Here is a 20,693-nt window from a genome sequence, read left to right on the forward strand (position 1 = left end):
TTTGGAAAATATAAATCCTCAGACTAACTTCCTTTCGTGTATTTTTTTATGTAGACTTTTGACATTGTACTGTTCTTTTTTTATCTTTATTCCTAAAAAAAAAAAAAAAAAAAAAAAATCTGCGGGGGAAGTCAAAGATCAACAAGAAGATAAATGTCCACAGTCAACATGGCCTTTGGCATAGTTTATGTTCTCTTTCATTCTAGTTACTGGTTAATCAGTAACATGACTAATTTATATAGAGGGGACAGATTTGTGAGATATGATCTAGTACAGTTTGACATTTGGATGTTCAGATCCAAAAATGGTTTCGAAAATGTATTCCACAGTGGCAGTCTTGCTGATCCTTAATGTGTTTGCTGTCTTCAGTGATCAAGGTACAGTATGGTCCAGAGATGTAACTAAAGGTGTGAACTAGGTGTGGGCATAACATAGAGGGCTCATAAAAGAAAAATGATGCTTATTGATGTGGCTGACAGGCGACTCTTGCTGTTATTATATTTCACCCAGACTGACCCTTCTTTGGATATAATAACATGCTATAGGGACACATCATAACAGTATATTAAAATGTAGTGTAACGTTTTAGATTTCTTTACTAATTAACATAACATTTTTGTATCTTTTTCTGATATAGCTGTTTTAATAACTATAACTTTTACTATAACTTTTGTGTCTCCTGTATTTATCGATGTATACTCAGACAGTTTAAATTACAAACCGATAGCAAATCCATTGGCTGCATTACAGCATTACTTAGTGTAAAGGTGCAAAAATGCAGTAATTATAAGCCCCCTGAGAGACATTTTATAATCAATGTGCACATCCAATAGACAATGCTTAGCAGACCAGCTTTCATAAGACTATGCACAACAAATTTGAGACTGCATAGAATGGTATCAACATTCAAGTTTGGATTACTCTAGTGGGCATATCTGATCTACATTTTGTCATGTTACAAACAAAAACGTAAATGTTTTTTATTGGGATTTTATGTGATAGACCAACCCAAAGTAGCACATAATTGTGAAGTGGAAGGAAAATGATAAATGGTTTTCAACAATACTTTGTAGAACCAACTTTCACTGCAATTACGGCTGCAAGACTTTTTGGGGATGTCTCTACCAGCTTTGCACATCTAGAGAGTGAAATTTTTGCTAATTTTTCTTTGTAAAATAGCTCAACCTCTGTCAGATTGGATGTAGAGCATCTGTGAACAGCAAATTTTCAAGTCTTGCCACAGATTCTCAATCAAATTTAGGTCTGGACTTTGACTGGGACATCCCATTGTAGCTCTGGCTGTATGTTTAGGGTCGTTGTCCTGCTGGATGGTGAACCTCCACCCCAGTCTCATGTCTTTTGCAGACTCTAATGCCGCGTACACACGATCGGTCAAACTGATGAGAACGGTCTGATGGACAGTTTTCATTGGACCAAACCGATCGTGTGGGCCCCATCGGTTATTTATCCATAGGTTAAAAGCAATCTTGTTTTAAATTTAACCGATGGATACCTAACCGATAGATAAAAACGATCGTTAGTAGGTACGACCATCGGTTAAAAATCCATGCATGCTCAGAATCAAGTCGACGCATGCTTGGAAGCATTGAACTTTGTTTTTTTCAGCACGTCATTGTGTTTTATGTCACCGCGTTCTGACACGATCGTTTTTTTAACCGATGGTGTGTAGGCACGACTGACCATCAGTCAGCTTTATCGGTTAACCGATGAAAACGGTCCATCAGACCGTTCTCATCGGATGGACCGATCGTGTGTACGTGGCATAACAGGTTTTCTTCTAAGATTGCCCTATATTTGGCTCCATCCATCTTCTTATCAACTCTGACAGCTTCCCTGTCCCTACTGAAGAAAAGCATCCCCACAACTTAATGCTGCCACCACCATGTTTCACAGTGGGGAATGTGTGTTCACGGTGATGTGTAGTGTTAGTTTTCCGCCACACATAGCATTTGCTTTTAGGCCAAAAAGTTAAATTTTGGTCTCCTCTGACCAGAGCACCTTCTTCCACGCATTTGCTGTGTCCCCTACATGGCTTCTCGCAAACTGCAAACAGGACTTTTTATGGCTTTCCTTTAACAATGGCTTTCTTCTTGCCACTCTTGCATAAAGGACAGATTTGTGACTAATAGTTGTCCTGTGGACAGATTCTACCACCTGAGCTGTGGATCTCTGCAGCTCCAGAGTTACCATGGGCCTCTTGGCCGCTTCTCTGATTAATGTTCTCCTCGCACGGCCTGTAAGTTTAGGTGGATGGCTATTTCTTAAATTTTCAGTTGTGCCATCCTCTTTCGATTTTCAGACGATGGATTTGAACAGTGCTCCATGAGATGTTTAAAGCTTGGGATATTTTTGTATAACCTAACCCTGCTTCAAACTTCTCCAAAACGTTATCCCTGACATATCTGGTGTGTTCCTTGGCCTTCATGGTAAGTTCGCCTGTTCGCCAAATAGCAAACAATTTGGGGTGTTTGCAGCAAATTCGAAAGCCGTGGAACACCCTTTAAAAGTCTATGGGAGAAATCAAAAGTGCTAATTTTAAAGGCTTATATGCATGGTATTGTCATAAAAAAGTGTTTGGGGACCTGGGTCCTGCCCCAAGGGACATGTATTAATGCAAAAAAAAGTTTTAAAAGGATGTTTTTTCGGGAGCAGTGATTTTTAATAATGCTTAAAGTGAAACAATAAAAGTGAAATATTCCTTTAAAGGGGTTGTAAAGGTATACGTTTTTTCAAAAAACATCTTAGGATTAGTGCCCCCCTGTTTACTCACCTGACCCCTCGAAAGTCCTGCACCGTAAACATGCTGGCTTCTCGGCCGGGCTTCTCGGCTCATTCATAGGTTGATTGAAATTACATCCAATGACGCGGCACGCCGGAGAGTGGGCCCGAGTGATACAGTGAGCGGCTATAGCCTCCAGGTGTATCACGCATGAATGTGGTTAGTTCTTGCGGGGAGGAGCCGAGAAAGCCGCCGAGGGACCCCAGAAGACCGGGTTCAGGGCCACTCTGCAAAACAAGGAAAAAACATGAAATACCCCCTCAAGGGTGGGACTTTATAAGTGACACAAACACGTGAATGAGTAGAAAAATATATAGCAAATTTATTTAAACAATTCAAGTCAGGACATCATAAAGTGTCCTAGGAGAAAAGACCACATGCATGTGGTATACAGATCCTATTTGTAAAGCAATAAAACAGACATGAGACAAAAATTGGTCCAACCCGACAGCCGTTTCGGTATCTGTGATCTTTCTTCAAGGGGTATTACAGACGATCATTGTGTCAGAGAAATACATGCAATACAAGCTGAACAGTGGAGGTAAGTATAACATGTTTGTTATTTAAAAAAAATACCTTTACAATCCCTTTAAATTTCGTAGTATGCCTGTAAAGTAGCTCATTTGTCCCGTGTTTAGAACAGTCCCTGCACAAAATAACATTCCTAAAGGGAAAAAAAGTAATTTAAAACTACTCGCGGCTATAATGAATTGTCGGGTCCCGGCAATACAGATAAAAGTCATTGAAAAAAATGGCATGGCCCACCCCCCCAGTCCATTACCAGGCCCTTTGGGTCTGGTATGAATATTAAGGGGAACCCCCGAACCAAAATGTAAAAATTACATGGGGGTCCCCCAAATTCCATACCAGGCCCTTCAGGTCTGGTATGGATATTAAGGGGAACCCTGCACCATTTTATTTTTAAATGGAGTAGGGGTCCCCCTAAAAATCCATACCAGACCCTTCAGATCTGGTATGAATTTTAAGGAAAACACTGTGCCAAAATAAAAATAAATGGCTTGGAGGCCCCTCCAAAAATCCATACCAGACCCTTATACAAGCACGCAACCTGGCAGGCCGCAGAAAAAGAGGGGGAACAAGAGAATTGGGTCAGGACCCCAAAGCACCATGTCCCCATGTTGATGGGGACAAGTGCCTCATCCTCACAACCCTTTAAGCCCCCAGATCCCGACCCCCCTATGTGAATTGGTAACGGGGGAAAAAATTGTACCCTTACCATTTAAAAAAAGTGTAAAAAATGATTAAAAAAAACACAGGAGAGAGTTTGGGACAAGTCCGTTTTTATAATGGACTTGTCCCATGCTGTCTCTTGTGTTTTTTTTAAAAATGTTACACTTTTTTTGGTGAAATGGTAGGGCTACAATGTACCCCGTTACCAATTCACATGGGATCTGGGGTTCCCCTAGTTAAAGGGGGCTTCCAGATTCCGATAAGTGGTGCTTTGGGGTCCAGACCCCAAAGCATTCTCCCCATGCTGTGGCCTGTTTTTTTACAATTTTTTATACTTTTTTTGTGAAATGGTAGGGGTTGTACCCCGTTACCAATTCACATAGAGGACGGGATCTGGGGTTCCCATTGTTAAATAAGCCCCCCACCCGCAAACCCCCACAACCACAGGACAGGGTTGTGGGAATGAGGCCCTTGTGGTCCAGACCCCAAAGCATCCTCCCCATGTTGAGGGCATGTGGCCTGGTATGAATCGGGGGGGCATTCTCTTGCCCCCCTCTTATCCTGCGGCCTGCCAGGTTGCGTGCTCGGATAAGGGTCTGGTATTGATTTTTGGGGGGACCTCCACGCCATATTTTTTTAAGTTTGGCACAGGGTTCCCCTTAAAATTCTACCAGATATGAAGGGTCTGGTATGGATTTTGAGGTGGACCCCTACTCCATTTAAAAGAAAATGGTGCAGGGTTCCCCTTAATATCCATACCAGACTGAAGGGCCTGGTATGGAATTTGGGGGGACCCCCACACAATTATTTTTATTTTGGTTCGGGGGTTCCCCTTAATATTCACACCAGACCCAAAGGGCCTGCTAATGGACTGGGGGGGGGGGGAAACCCATGCCGTTTTTTCAATTACTTTTATCTGTATTGCCGAACCCGACAATTCATTATAGCCGCGAGTTGTTTAGAAATGTAATTTTGTGCAGGGACACAGGAAAAATGTGCCACTTTACAGGCATACTATAGACACCCCCCCCCCCACCCAGGTATGAAATTTAAAGGAATATTTCACTTTCATTGTTTCACTTTAAGCATTATTAAAATCACTGCTCCCGAAAAAACATAATTTTTTAAAACTTAACTTTTTTTTGCATTGATACATGTCCCCTGGGGCATGACCCAGGTCCCCAAACACTTTTTATGACAATAACTTCATATTAACCTTTAAAATTAGCACTTTTGATTTTTCACGTTTGTGTCCCATAGACTTTAAGGGTGTTTGCATGTTCGGCTCATCCCTATTGTTCTCTAAGGTTCTCTAACAAACTTCTAGGGGCTTCACAAAACAGCTGTATTTATGCTGAAATTAAATGAACACACAGGTGATCTCTATTTACTATATAGGTGACTTCTGAAGGCAATTGGTTCTACTAGATTTTAGTTAGGGGTATCAGAGTAAAGGGGGCTGAATACAAATGTATGCCACACTTTTAATTTATTTGTATGAAATGTTAAAAACCATTTATCATTTTCCTTCCACTTTACAATTATGTGACACTTTGGCCCGGATTCTCGTAGCACTTACGCCGACGTATGTGTAGATACGCCGCGTAAGTGCACAGATGCGCCGTCGTATCTATGCGCCGGATTCTTAATACAAGATACGCCTGAATTTTGGCTTCCTCCGACCGATGTAAGTTTCCTACGCCGTCGGAGCCTGGGCGCATATTTACGCTGGCCGCAAGGGGCGCCTCCATTGATTTACGCGTCGAATAAGCAAATGACCGAGGTACGCCTATTCACGTACGTACTTGCGCCCGTCGCAGTAGTATACGCCGTTTGCAAAGGTATGGACAACGGAACAGCCGTCGGATTTTACGTTGTTTACGTAGGACTATGTGAATAGGGCTGGGCGTAGGTTACGTTCAGTGATTCGACGTATCTTAGGCGTTAGGTCCGACGTGATTCTGAGCATGCGCACTGGGAAGCGTCCACGGGACGGCGCATGCGCCGTTCATTCGGCCATTCATTTGCATGGGGTCACGGTTCATTTAAATGGATCACGCCCACTTCCTTCCTACTTTGAATTAGGCGGGCTTACGCCGGCCAATTTACGTTACGCCGGCGCAACGTTGGGAGCGAGTGCTTTGTGAATACTGTTCTTGCCTCACTGAGTTACGCTGGCGTAGCGTATATGAGATGCGCTATGCCGGTATAAAGATGCGCCGAGCTACGTGAAGCCGGCCCTTTGTGTTGGTCTATGGCCTCGTACACACGACCGAACATGTCTGCTGAAACTGGTCTGCGGACCAGTTTCAGCAGACATGTTTGGTCGTCTGTACGTCCGACCGGACAATTTTCCAGCGGATCGGACAGGTTTCCAGCGGACAAATGTTTCTTAGCATGCTAAGAAACATGTCCGCTGGAAGCCTGTCCGTCTGACATGTTTGGTCGTCTGTACGACTTACCGGACATGTCTGCTCGGCCGAAAGCCCTCGCATGCGTCAAAGTGATTCGACGCATGCGTGGAAGCATTGACCTTCCAGGGTCGCGCACGTCGCCGCGTCATCTTTGCGGCGACGGCGTGGCCACATCACCGCGCTGTCTGTCCGCGCGGATTTCGGTTTGATGGTGTGTACAACCATCAGACCGAAATCTCCGAGCGGAAATGTCCGATGAAAACGGTCCGGCGGACCCTTTTCATCGGACTGTCCACTCGTCTGTACGGGGCCTATCACATAAAATCCCAATAAAATACATTTACGTTTTTGGTTGTAACATGACAAAATGTAGAAAATTACAAGGGGTATGAATATTTTTCAAGGCACTGTACATATATCACTTAGTTTATTGACAGTAAGATCCATTAAATCAACTACTTGTGGCTAGGCTATGGATATTCATGTTTTTACAAATTTTTAAAGTGTCAATAACTCCCATTTTATTTGTATTTCTTTCAATTTAAATCTGTTTCTGTGCACTGAAGCTTGGCATAATTAAATCATTTGTTAGTGTTAAATACCTTAACTAAATCTCTTGACATACAAATCCTATGAAAACTCTGAAAACATAAATATATGCAGCGCCAAAGCAACTAAAGTGCATCATTTACAACATATCAAAATTTAAATATCATATAAAGTCTACTCTGACAGATCCTTTAAGTCACAGGTCACTGAGAGAGGAGCTGACATTGTGGAGACCACCAGTACCTTGGCCCTTTGTGGCTGAAAGACATTTTTCTGTCTCGGGTCATCTCTGCATGGCCCAGAGTGGCTTGGAGCTCTCCTGCCACCACACCCAAAGCAATGTTCACTATACCTATGTTCCTGCTCCCAGGGGATCCTGGGAACGGTAGTGACAGTGGAAATGACCCTACTGGATTTCCTCTCTGTGCCTGCCTGGTCAGGGGTCCCCAACCAACTCTGTCTGGCACGGGGCACAGAGACCTCGGGATGGGAAACCTTTACATATCACTACCTTTTGATCGGGGGTTACAGAGGTGCTCTATTGTTACGCTGTGTTTATCTATTTTTTGCATACACTTCTTCCCATGCTTTTAGTTTTACCTGATGGTTGATGTACATTTCTCATTTGTTTATACAATGTACCTACAACCAGCACTGTGCATCTCAGAAACCCGTGTCAGACCCTCTCCCAACTAGACAGCAGAGATTTCCCTGTGCTTCCTTTTAGGATGCCGGGAAACTCTGCACCTGCCTAATTAAGCCTACAGATTGCTAGTTCCCTCTTCTCGATCTTTCTTTTTTTCCTTCCCTCTACTGCTAGGCCCTTCCCTACACTGCTCTCCACCTACCCTCGGCCCCTCTAACTTTATCTTTACCTCTCTTCTCTTTCCCCCATTAACTCCCCCTGAATACTCGTAAAAAAGGAGGATATTACTGTCAGTTATTAAAAGGTCCAAAGCCCACTTCGCTCATATTCAAGAGACACACTTTTGAAAAGATAAAAACCCATCCCTTTTCGATCGCTACTTCACAAATCTAAGAGGGTCTTTATCCTAATCTCTAAATCTGTCCCCTGGACACTACTAAATGCCAGAGAGGGTGGTGAAAGCAAGCACATTTTCCTGAAAGGCCGCAAGAACACTAAGGTTACCCTTGCCTCAGTCTATAGTCCTAATTCCTCCCAAGACTGCTAATTAAAACCATTTTAGAACAACTGACCTCCTTCATTCAAGGCATACTCATCTTGGGTGGAGACAAGAACTTCCCCTTGGACTGGGTCTTGGACACCTTCTTGAGCACTTCTTCTCTCCCCCATTAATAATGTAAACGTATCTACAGATTGCTTCATGAAGCCCAACTGATCAATATTTGGCAGACCCAACACCCGGGCCTACACATTTTACTCTCCACCACATACCCAATCCTGGTTTAAGCAGCCCACAAACCCTATATTAGGGGTGTTCTCAAGAACTTGTACTCCTCTCTTTATAATTTACGCTCTACTCTGTCCTCTGACATGACTCCTTCTCAATTATCCAAACTGTGTTTCAAACACAGGTGTGAAAACTAAATGTAAAAGTGTATGGGTGCTAGGTATCAATAATTATCACCTTTGCAAAAGTGTCATAAAAAAATAAATCACCAATATATGAATACCTAAAAAAAGAACCATGTATTCCACACCAAAATGTAAACACTAATATGTCCATATAAAAGTCCAACAATTGTGGCAAATTACAACAGTGTTAATGGTGAAATACCCAGAAATTCAAACTGTGCTCATCTCTTATTCATGCAAACATTGGTGCTGTACAAAGCCATGCTCTCCTATGCTCCCACACCTTCCTCCTTGGCACACTGACACTCACCAGATGCTTTGGCCCTATGCGGGTCAGTCTGCGCTTATGTTATGTGCAACGCCCAGCTTTGTGCCTCCATGTGACCGCTCTTATATTGAGGGTCACATTATTTGGTAAGCCTTGCGTATGATCAATGACACCTAATAGACTTTACACGTGTTTGATGGTGACAGCCTGAGGAGTTCATCCTATTTTCTCTTCATGGCTTGTGGGACTCTTTTTATTCTGTCCTATTGTATTTTCCGCTATATATGCCTCTATATGAATTCCTGGATTTAAGCACTTTGGTGATTTATGTTGTATATTACCACAATATCACGGTTTATGTAACGCATTTTGATTACACAAATTGCTGGTAACAATAGACATTGGAAGAAAGGCCTGTAGCCACACCACCCTGAATGTGCCCGATCTTGTCTGATCTTGGAAGCTAAGCAGCGTTGGGTCTGGTTAGTACATGGCTGGAAGAAATTGGGGGTAAGATCTTGGTGATTCATAGGATTATTTTTCATTACTATTTATTTTTATCCTTTTAATTTTGGATTTGTGAGAGCTGCACTTGTTACAGTATCTCACAAAAGTTAGTACACCCCCCACATTTTTGTAAACATTTTATTATATCCTGTGACAACACTGCACTGAAGAAATTACACTTTGCTGTGTACAGCTTGTATAACAGTGTAAATGTGCTGTCCCCTCAAAATAACTCAACACACAGCCATTAATGTCTAAACGGTTGGCAACAAAAGTGAATACACCCCTAAGTGAAAATGTCCAAATTAGGCCCAATTAGCCATTTTCCCTCCCCGATATCATGTGACTCAGTGTTACAAGGTTTCAGGTGTGAATAGGGAGCAGGTGTGTTAAATGTGTTATCGCTCTCATACTAGACACTGGAAGTTCAACATGACACCTCATGGCAAAGAACTCTCTGAGGATCAAAAAAAAAAGGCTTCATTTCATTTCTGTAGAAATACTGTTTATGTGTGGAGGCTGACAGTGCCTGCTATCTAGCACAAGGGCTAACTTAAAGGGGTTGTAAAGGTTTGTTTTTTATTTTCTAAATAGGTTCCTTTAAGCTAACGCATTGTTGGTTCACTTACCTTTTCCTTCGATTTCCCTTCTAAATGTTTTTTCTCTTTGTCTGAATTTCTCACTTCCTGTTTCTCCTCAGTAAGCTTGCCCCCATCATCCGAGCTGTTCTGGCTGGGGGTTAGTCAGCGTGCTCGCCCCCTCCCTTAAACGCTGTGGCTCCCTGCAGGGGTGTAGTCCCAAGGGAGGGGCAAGCATGCTGACTAGCCCCCAGTCAGGACGGATCGGATGATGGGGCAAGCTTACTGAGGAGAAACAGGAAGTGAGAAATTCAGACAAAGAAAAAAAACATTTAGAAGGCAAATAGAAAAAAAGGTAAGTGAAACAACAATGTACTAGCTTAAAGGTACCTATTTAGAAAATAAAAAACAAACCTTTACAACCCCTTTAAAGTGGTAGTAAAGGCAGTTCCAACCTGCCATTAACCATCTGGTATTTATAGCATAAGAGTAGTGGGAAATCTGAATATATGCACCCTTCTGATTGCCCGCCGCTGCGCTAATTGGAAGATATTGATTGGAAAAACCTAGCTGCTGCTTACAAAATAAATAGACTGTGTACCAATAAATATTGCTGACAAAAACTAGCTAATGAAGTGTCAAATAAATATTTAGCAGCGCTGTGAGAGTATGTGTATATTCTTCTATGTGATACAGTATATCAATCAAATCAAAACAGTGACACGTGAAATATCACAATAATAAAAAAGAATGAATGCACTAAATAAACCCGTGAAAACTAAAAAAGTGAAAAGCATAAAAAGTTCATATAAATAAGTGATCCAAAAATCTTCAGGGTCTTCCACCACACCACAAGTGTTCAATGTTGCCGTCACCCATTAAAATGGCCACTCACCACAAGTATATGTCTCTATTGCATACTTCCTTTTTTTACTTTTTATCGTCCGTGTGGAACCATTTGGAGCACATCATTGGATATTGAATTTTATCTACACTCATTTTGGAGAGGTGATTGATTTGAGCTTGTTAGCCAAAGCATGCGAGTGTGAGGCATATACTTGTGGTGAGTGGCCATTTTGATGGGTGACGGCAACATTGAACACTTGTGGTGTGGTGGAAGACCCTAAAGATTTTTGGATCACTTATTTATATGAACTTTTTATGCCTTTTACTTTTTTAGTTTTCACAGGTTTATTTAGTTTATTCATTCTTTTTTTATTATTGGGATATTTCACGTGTCACTGTTTTGATTTGATTGATATACTGTATCACATAGAAGAATATATACATACTCTCACAGCGCTGCTAAATATTTATTTGACACTTCATTAGCTAGTTTTTGTCAGCAATATTTATTGGTACACAGTATTCATATCATATCTTATTGATCATGTTATTTATTATTCTGTATTTATCAATTTGTAATTTTTAATTTTTTTGTAATACATTTGTATAATTTTTGTAAATTTTGAAGCTTTTATTTGTTGCCTCCATAATCCAAATTTCAATTTGAGGTTTTTCCAATTGTTTAGCTACTAAGGGATGATGGTAACCACATGCCACCCTGCATGAGTTAACCCCTTTTACCTAATAGGGGAATAAAATACAACCAGGTATCATTTGATCATGTTATTTATTATTCTGTATTTATCAATTTGTAATTTTTCATTTTTTGTAATAAATTTGTATAATTTTTGTAAATTTTGAAGAGTTTATTTGTTGTCTCCATAATCCCAATTTCAATTTGAGGTTTTTCCAATTGTTCCCCTATTGGGTTTCCTTGCTACTGTAGTTGGAAAGTGAGCTGGAGAACAGCTGTCAAAAAACATAGGGAACACTGGGAGGGGGACTTTCCAGGTCATTGGCTTATGTCATAACTGGGGATAATGGCTAACATGAAAAGCGAAGTGAGGTATCCTCTGGCACCATTGCTTCTGTTTTGCAAATGTATTATTCTCGTGATAGGGAAATGTTAGTGCTTGTAAAAAGATTTATTATGCAAAGTACAAAGGATAAAAAAAACACACATCTGGCAAGCACTGTGTGTGTGTGTATATATATATATATATATATATATATATATATATATATATATATATATATATATATATATATATATATATATATATATATATATATATATATATATAGCTTAAGAGAAGCACGTAGAACGGAGCTCACACAGCATAAGAAAATGTTGATGTGTCACAGAAAATCAAGTATTCACGCAGAATCTCTGTGTACCTTTCATCCAATGCATGTCAGCCGCATAATACAGAAATGTTGTGGTGGGTGTGATTTTCATGCATACCAAGATACATTCCACTCACATTAAGTAAAGTAAAAAGGTACAGCTGAGCTGATTGATATGGACTATTGTCATTCTTCCAAATGCAGTAACTCGAGAAAATTAAAACTGCTGCATCTCTAATTATCTTCTCCAATAAAGATCAGCTTTGACAAATAAATCTTAATTTCATTAATAAATGCCAGATCTATATTTATCACTCGGTTGACTATCAGTTTGCAGTAATAGGCAGCACAATCCAATAAAAATTGTTCTGAGGGCCAGGTGTACAGTAGATTGCTTACATGCTGCAGTTAATCTTACTGTGAAAAGCAGGCTATTGAAGGGCTGATGCCACCAATGAATAATGGGCAGGAAGATGTATGTCACTGGGGCACTGAACTTGCTATGATAGTTAGTCATGCTATAGTGAAAGCATGACACAAGCAGTACGTTCAGCTTTCACCCTTACCTAGATGAGTGAAGGATTGAGTGCCATACAGGGAGACTTTTCAACAAATGGGGCATTCTTGCTTCTACTATAGGGTGACCAGACATCCCCGATTTCAGGGAACAGTCCCCGGATTGAGGACACTGTCCCCAGACCAAGTCTGTCCTCAGTTTTGTCCCCGGATTGGATTTGAACAGGGGCTGGGGCAATTTCAAAGTCAGTGGCCCAGATTCTCAAAGGGCTTACGACGGCGCAACGCAATGTACAAGTCCTAATCTGGGCCGTCGTATCTATGCGACTGATTCTTAGAATCAGTTACGCATAGCTATCCATTAGATCCGACAGGCGTAAGGCTCTTACGCTGTCGGATCTTAAATGCCATTTTTTTTTTTGCCGCTAGGTATCGCCTCCGTCGTTTTCCCCGTCGAGTATGCAAATTAGCAAAATACGCGAATTCCCGAACGTACTCGCGGTCGACGCAGTGAAGTTACGACATTTACGTTAGATTTGCGCGGCGTAAAGTTGCCCCTGCTATATGAGGGGCAACCAATGTTAAGTATGGCCGTCGTTCCCACGTCGAAATTTAAAAATTTACGTCGTTTGCGTAAGTCGTCCATGAATGGGGCTGGACACCATTTACGTTCACGTCGAAACCAATGACGTCCTTGCGACGTCATTTATCGCAATGCACGTCGGGAAATTTTAGGGACGGCGCATGCACATTACGCTCGACGCGGGAACGCGCCTAATTTAAATGCTCCACGCCCCCTACCCGGCTCATTTGAATTAGGCGGGCTTGCGCCGGGGGATTTACGCTACGCCGCCGCAACATTACAGGCAAGTTCTTTGTGAATAAAGCACTTACCTGTAAAACCTGCGGCGGCGTAACGTAAAGCAGATACGTTACGCCCGCACAGTTTTACACCCAGATACGAGAATCTGGGCCAGTCAGTCCATAATAAAAAATAAAAAAAACGCGCCTAGTAGCTTAGGGGGTGTATATTTTTCCATTATCTGTGCCCCTTTCTGATGATCATGTGCTGGTCGGAATGGAGTGAATATTTCTTCAGTTTCGGGTGCATGCCCATTCATCTCCGCTCGCATGTTTTTCTGCCTTGGCTCATGTCTCGGCCAGCTGCCTGCCTGTTTATCTCCTTGCCTTCCCTGGTGGAGTGATCTTCCTCCGCTCCCCACCCAGTAGTAGCCGGGGCCTGGAGAGTGAGACTTGACAGGCTGTGAGGGGGGCGGTGGTGGGCAGAGAGTCGCTGATTGCCGCCATTACTATAAAAATAAAAAAAATGTCCCCTGATTTCATTTTAAAAATCTGGTCACCTTATTCTACTACTACTCTATAAATGCTAAAAGTGCCTCTAACATAAGAATCTTGTTAACAAGCAAAGAGAATATTGGTTAAAGTGAATCTGTCTGGTAGAAAGAAAAATAGCCCAAAAGCTATCCCTGCAATGGAAGAGTCATTTTTTTTTCCTGTGCCTGCATGCCCACCAATTCATCATACGTACTAAAGCCCCGTACACACGATCAGACTTTTTGACAACAACTGTCCAACAGATGTGTTTTATCGCACAATCCGACCGTCTGTATGCTCCATCGGACGATTGTTGTCGGTTTTTCAATGGACAAATGTTTGCTGTGAATGCTCTCAAACTTTCCGACAACAAATATCCGATGGAGGATCATCCGATCGTGTGTACACAAGTCCATCGGACTAAAATCCAAAGTTCAAACGAGCATGCTCAGAACTAATGCTAAACATCAGACAACAATAGCAGAAGTTGTCGGTAAAGAGCTGAAAAGCCACGTGATTTGGTGAATGTTCGCTGAAAATGTTCTGCCGTGTGTATGCATACCAAGTTTGCGGCCAATGCCCATTCGGACAAAAATCCAGGAAAAAGTCAGATGGAAGTCCGATCGTGTGTATGGAAGTCCGATCGTGTGTATGAGGCTTAAGTGTAAAGTAATGGCATACAGTAGGCCATGTAGTTTGGGGCATATACTTGCCATTTACTTTAAGGCCACAGGACACCTTTAAATTGTACATAACCTTTAAAACTCCTGTTAAAAGGCTTAGTAAAGTGGTTGTAAACCCTTACATACCACTTTCACCTACAGGTAAGCCTAGATTAAGGCTTACCTGTAGGTGCTGGAAATATCTCCTAAACCTACACGGTTTAGGAGATATTTACAAATCACGTATGTCGATTCAGGCCCAGACTGGGACAAAAAATAGGCCCGGGCATTTTGGATTGAGCAGCCCATGACGCGTTAACCGGCCCTTCCCCACTCTCCATCTTGACAGATCCCCTGAGAGAGGGGAGGGGGGAACCCAGCAGAGGTGGGGGGGTGAATTAGGACCAGAAAAGAGCATGGGGGGTTGGAGAGCAAAGGGAAGAACCTTGAGAACATGGGGTGGAGCGAGAGCACAGGGGAAAGGCAGAGAACACAGGGAGGAAGAGGAGAGCACAGGGGGAAGGTGGAGAGCACTGGGGGGGGGGGGGCGGCAAAGAGCATGGAGGGAGGTGGAGAGCACTGGAGGGGGCAGAGAGCATGGGGGGGTGGAGAGCACTGGGGGTGCCAGAGAGCATGGGGGGAGGTGGACAGGACTGGGGGGCGGCAAGGCATTTATAGGCCTGCTTCTTCACCAGGTGGTGGGGATGGACATGCAGCAAACTGCAACCAGGTCACAGCCCCCCGGTAGGCCCAGCTGAAGATGCAAGTCCAGAAAAACCACTGCAACAAGTAGGTAAGAATATCACAAGCAGGAAACTGCAGACTAAACCATGACAGTAAAGTATAGCTACATCTCTGCTGGCTTAATTGAGATCCTGCCAGAGGCGGCTCTAGGCTTTGTGAGGCCTTAAGCAAAACTTCGACACAGGGGCCCCACCATGCCCATAATGGGTAAACAAATTCAAGCATAATGGGTAAACAAATTCAAGCAAATAAAAATGGCTCCAGAAATATGCACGGATCTATCACACAGTGATTGAGCAGAGGCAAATTAGGTGCCCGCTGGGCCCCGGTGAATGCAAGGCCTTAGGCAACCGTCTAATTTGCCTAAATAAAGAGCCGCCTCTGGATCCTGCAGTCTTGGAGAAGCTTCTCTTTGGGGAAAGTGACAATTGCATACTAGTTATACTACTGCTGGCAAAGTGTTGACAGTAGCAGAATCAACAGTGTGATGTAGTCCTTAAAGTGGAGCTCCACCCTAAAGTGGAACTCCCGCTGATCGGAACCCTCCCCCCCTCCGGTGTCACATTTGACACCTTTCAGGGGGGAGGGGGTGCAGAAACCTGTCTAAAGACAGGAATTTGCACCCACTTCCGGCCACACAGTCTGCGGGTAGACTGCGGGCAGAACGTCAGTCCCCCCCCCCCCCGTTGTGTTCTGGGAACACTCTGCTCCCAGAACACAGCGGGAGCCAGTCAGATGGCGCGGCGCGCCTTGTTTTTAGACATGTGCAAGTTTTTTGTTTTTCTGAAATTCTGATGTAGTCGAAAATCCCAATTGCAATGGTACCGAATTTACAAAATTATGGAAGATGAGAAATGTTGTACCAATAGTAATAGACTTGAAAGTTTTCGAATTCTAATAGTTTCCAAAATCGAGAAGATTTCGAATTCAAATTGTTTTCCAATTTCCAAAGAGAATAAAATAGAATAGAAAATAAAGGAACAGAATAGAAAAAAATGTAATAGAATAGGACAAAAAAAATGTATCCGAAAATAAAATGATATACATTTTTTTTGGGTAAGCGCTACATGTTAGAGGCACTTTTAGCATTTATAGAGTAGTACTGCAATTAACAGTTAAAATGGCGCAGTGCTAAATAGCAAAAAATTGCCTGGTCATGAAGGGGGTAAAACCTTCCAGAGCTGAGGTGGTTAAAGCAGCTACAGTATATTGCATCAGACATTGAAGCAAAAGATAGCTGAACAGAAAAATAAAGGATTTTCACAGGTACACAGCGGTCAGTGTAGGTGTTATGAATTATTTTCTTCTTCTTTTTTAACTCCAGTGACTATTTGAAGGAATTCTGATCCTACTTTAAACATGTGATAATGTTTCCCTCCAAAAATTTTAATCTTTTTTTCAATTTATTTTTGTAGTGTTTGCAGACTCTCTCTTTATTTTATTTTTTTCTCTAACTGTTCGGCACATTTACTGACTGCTGCATTTACAGACGTGTAGTCTTTAATAAACACCTCTGTTTAGATGCCAGAATTTTCCTCTGATGCTCCTGAAATGACATATTTCAAAGATAACAAAATAGAACGCGATAATCTGTCTACAAAATCAACCTCCAGAGGGATTCTCAGACATAAAAACAATCTAATTACACTAAACACTATCAACCTGGGAGCCCTGTGTATATTGCTGATAACAGCTCAAGGAACAGACCCGTTACAGCCAATATCCAGCCGATGTCCCTCAAGGCTACTTTGTAGTTGGGCCCGCCATTTACAACTGCCCATAGCTTTACATTGCCATAGATATTTTATGGCAATACACAATGTATGGAAACAATACAAAACTATTTTACACATACAGGTTTTGCTTGAAGGGGTTGTGGCTCCAATCCTCCTGTTCTGGGGTCCCACGGTGGCTGTCTCGGCTCCTCCCCGCAAGTATCACACAGGAGCGCGCCCACAAGCTAACCCCCTTGAGAGAGCGCTTCACAGAAGGGGGATCTGTGAAGCGCTCTCCCAAGGGAGTTAGCTTGCGGGCGCGCTCCCGTGTGATACACTTGGCGGCAATAGCTGCAAAGTGTATCACTCGGTTCTGCCCCCGGTGCATCGCATCATTGATTTAATTGACAGCAGCGGGAGCCAATGGCTGCGCTGCTATCAATCATCCAATGAAGAGCCACCTCAATCTTGGGAAAAGCATTGCAGGATCGTGCCCATGGAGATTTGAGGCTCAGGTAAGTAAAATGGGTGGGCTGGGGAGCCGGAGATTGCAAGGTGCTTTTTCACCTTAAAGCATAGGATGCCTTAAGGTGAAAAAACACGAACCCATATGACCACATTAAAGGGGCTGTAAACCCTCATGAAAAACACCTTGCTGTGTCTTTATGGACCTTGCTTTGTGCACCGGTCTAAATGGAGGGGGGTGGAGGAGGATTATGGTGTGGTGTTGTTTTTCAGGGGCTGGGCTTGGTGCCTTAGTTCCAGTGAAGATAACTCTTAAGATGTCAGCATACCAAGACATTTTGGACAACTTCTTGGTCCCAACTTTGTGATAACAGTTTTGGGATGACCCCTTCCTGTTACAACATGACCAGTTAAATCTTTATATTTATGTTTTTTGCTGTTCAGTATAGCAAAATAACTGCCAGCACCCTCAGTCGATCGGGTCACTCGCATAACCCCCGCAGGCAGCGCTTCCCTCCAGGATTTTTCCTAGGTCTCCTCACAGCGGCCATGCATCTCTTTCCTCCTCCTCTTAGGCCAATAGGATTGCTTCTCCTTTCGCCAATCAGGAAACGGGCCTCAAGACCCGCTTCCTGGCCGGGAGGAGAATCAGTGTGACAATATATTATCATAAATATACATAAATATTCATTCACTTTTGTCACACAACTGGGTGGGCACCTCTGGCTCCAAGACCCTAGATACATCAAACCTTTCTAACTGAAACCATTCACTTCCTACATGTTAATCTCATTCAGACATGAGCTCCTACCCACTCTGCGTTCCTATAAACACTTCCCTCATCAGTACACATACACTTCTTTGCTTAGAAACTTTTGTATTCCTATATGATGCTGTATCACCCCTTTGATCTACTACACGTTCTTACTGCGATATCTTACTGGTTTGCTGAAATCGACTGATCGATGCTTCCTGTTTTTGCTGTTGTTAGATGAGTGTAGCGCCCCCTTACTTTCAGTATGGTCACTACGCTAAAGTTAGTGGGGAATGGGAGAGTTATTTTGCTTCCATTCGCAATTTGTTAAATTTGGACTGCTGTAATTCCTGAACTGTCCTGTAGGTCAGTCTGTGATTCCAGGGGTGGAAATGACAGGTGGCGCTAGAGGGGTTCTGGCAGAGCCGCTTTTCTCCAGCAGCCAATTAGAGGAGTTTTCCCTCGCGGAGCATGCTGGGGGAGAGTATATCTGTGGCAGACGCCATTTTCTTTGGTTCTTTGCGAGTTCCAGGTGCACACTTTAGGGTGTGCACATCCAACGGACCCGGCGATGGCCTTCCAGGCCGGGGTTGCATTCTACGCGGAGCTCCATGTTCCTGAGAGGGGCCCCAGTTACTTACTGGGTCCCCCACTTTGCTGAGAAGATCCCAGGCTGGGTGCCGTTCGATGGGGGGTCGGCTTGAGGAGAACCCGGAGGCAGGTTGTCCAACAGGGCTTGAACGAACCATCGTGGATCTGGTGACCGGAATGCTGACAGGTACTCTTTGCTGTCATCCGGTGACCTATGTTTAATCTACTGGGAGGATTCGCTCAATTCGTCCATTTAGCTCATTCAAGTATTAGGCCCCATACACACGGGAGGATTTATCCGTGGATACGGTCCAGCGGACCGTTTCCATGGATAAATCCTCTCGAGGATTTCCGCGTATTTCTATGCGATGGAGTGTACTCACCATCGCATTGAAATCCGCGCCGAAATCCTCTGGCGATGACGTGACGCGCCGTTGCCGCGATTATGACGCGGCGACGTGCGCGACGCTGTCATATAAGGAATTCCACGCATGCGTCGAATCATTACGACGCATGCAGGGGATCCCTTCGGACGGATGGATCCGGTGAGTCTATACAGACCAGCGGATCCATCCGTTGGTATGGATTCCAGCAGATAGATTTGTTTGGCATGTCAGCAAATATTCGATCTGCTGGAATCCATCCCAGGGGAGAAATATCCACGGAAACAGATCCGCTGGAGTGTACACACCATAGGATCTATCCGCTGAAACCCATTTGCTGGGATTTTTCAGCGGATGGATTCTATCGTGTGTATGGGGCCTTAGGCCTGTGGCAAAGGCCCTAGAGCCAGGCCTGTGGCAGAGGTCTGTTCCTCCCAGCAATCTAAAGTCACAATTCGGCTGCCAGGCTTGTGGCAGAAGTCTATCCGGAGGCACTTCACCCACTCTGGCTAGAGTGGCGACGAACTGTATCCACTACTACTGTGCTACTGAGAGCAGGATTGCTCTGTTCATATCCAGGCCTGATACCGCAAGTTCTCTATCGCTTCATCAACCTTTCCTTTTTACTCCATGTTGATGTTGGCTATGTTGGGCTGAAAATAAAGCATTTGAAAACCTTTATTTATTGACTGGACATTCGCTCACTACTCTACTCTACTCCACTCATCAATTACACCCCTAGACAACACTGAGGTAACTTAATACGCCGATCCCAACAACCAGCGGCTCCTGCGGGGGTAGCGCTACATGAGTATTCAATTTGCTACTGGATACGCAGTTTACTATATTTGTACCATACAAAAACCTTCCATAAAAAATAAATAAACTCATGACAAACATTTAGCTCTCCTAGCATATGCAAAAATAAAAAAGAGGACATTTTGGTTAGGCTTTAAGAAGATCTTTCAAACAAAATCCCAATATGATATACATATCCTACTTTTCCCATCAGTGGCTGAGCAGTGCTGCTATTTTATTGGGATTGGGAGATGCTGCTTAATCTGATTTAATCTGATTTACTGTAGCTGCAGGAGAAATTTGATATTACAACCTGATCAGATATGATCATGTGCCATAAAGGCCAGAATACAGTTCATTGGTCAGAATAAACTAACAAAGAAACTCTTTGATCCTACTAACATTTATCCAACGTTGGGACATTTCTGTGTTCTGTGCTGTAACACGGAGAGGTCAGAATCGGTGAAGATATTTTAATGTAGCATGGAAAACTGCTCTAATGCTTAACGGCTTCGAATGAGAAGAGTGCTTTGAAATATTATCTATTCTGCTGCTAGGGTAATGAGGCTGTTCATACTGTCACAGTGGGAGTGAGAGTTTTCCAGGATACTTCCGGTCTCTCTGGTTACCCGTGGGTTTGTTAATGACTGTACTTGTGTCCTTAACTATGAA

General features: G+C 43.1%; 1 protein-coding gene across 1 annotated transcript in view; it reads left to right on the plus strand.

The window, feature by feature from the left end:
* The first annotated feature begins 245 nt into the window (after positions 1 to 245).
* LOC120915293 (beta-2-glycoprotein 1-like) overlaps positions 246 to 20,693 on the plus strand; it is a 67,806-nt gene continuing 47,358 nt past the window's right edge. Inside the window, exon 1 of the mRNA XM_040325671.1 lies at positions 246 to 377. Coding sequence (XP_040181605.1) covers positions 305 to 377 — 73 coding nt within the window. The 5' untranslated portion in view covers positions 246 to 304. The remainder of the gene's footprint in view (positions 378 to 20,693) is intronic.

Source organism: Rana temporaria, chromosome 10 (assembly GCF_905171775.1).
Source record: "Rana temporaria chromosome 10, aRanTem1.1, whole genome shotgun sequence".
Classification (NCBI taxonomy): domain Eukaryota; kingdom Metazoa; phylum Chordata; class Amphibia; order Anura; family Ranidae; genus Rana; species Rana temporaria.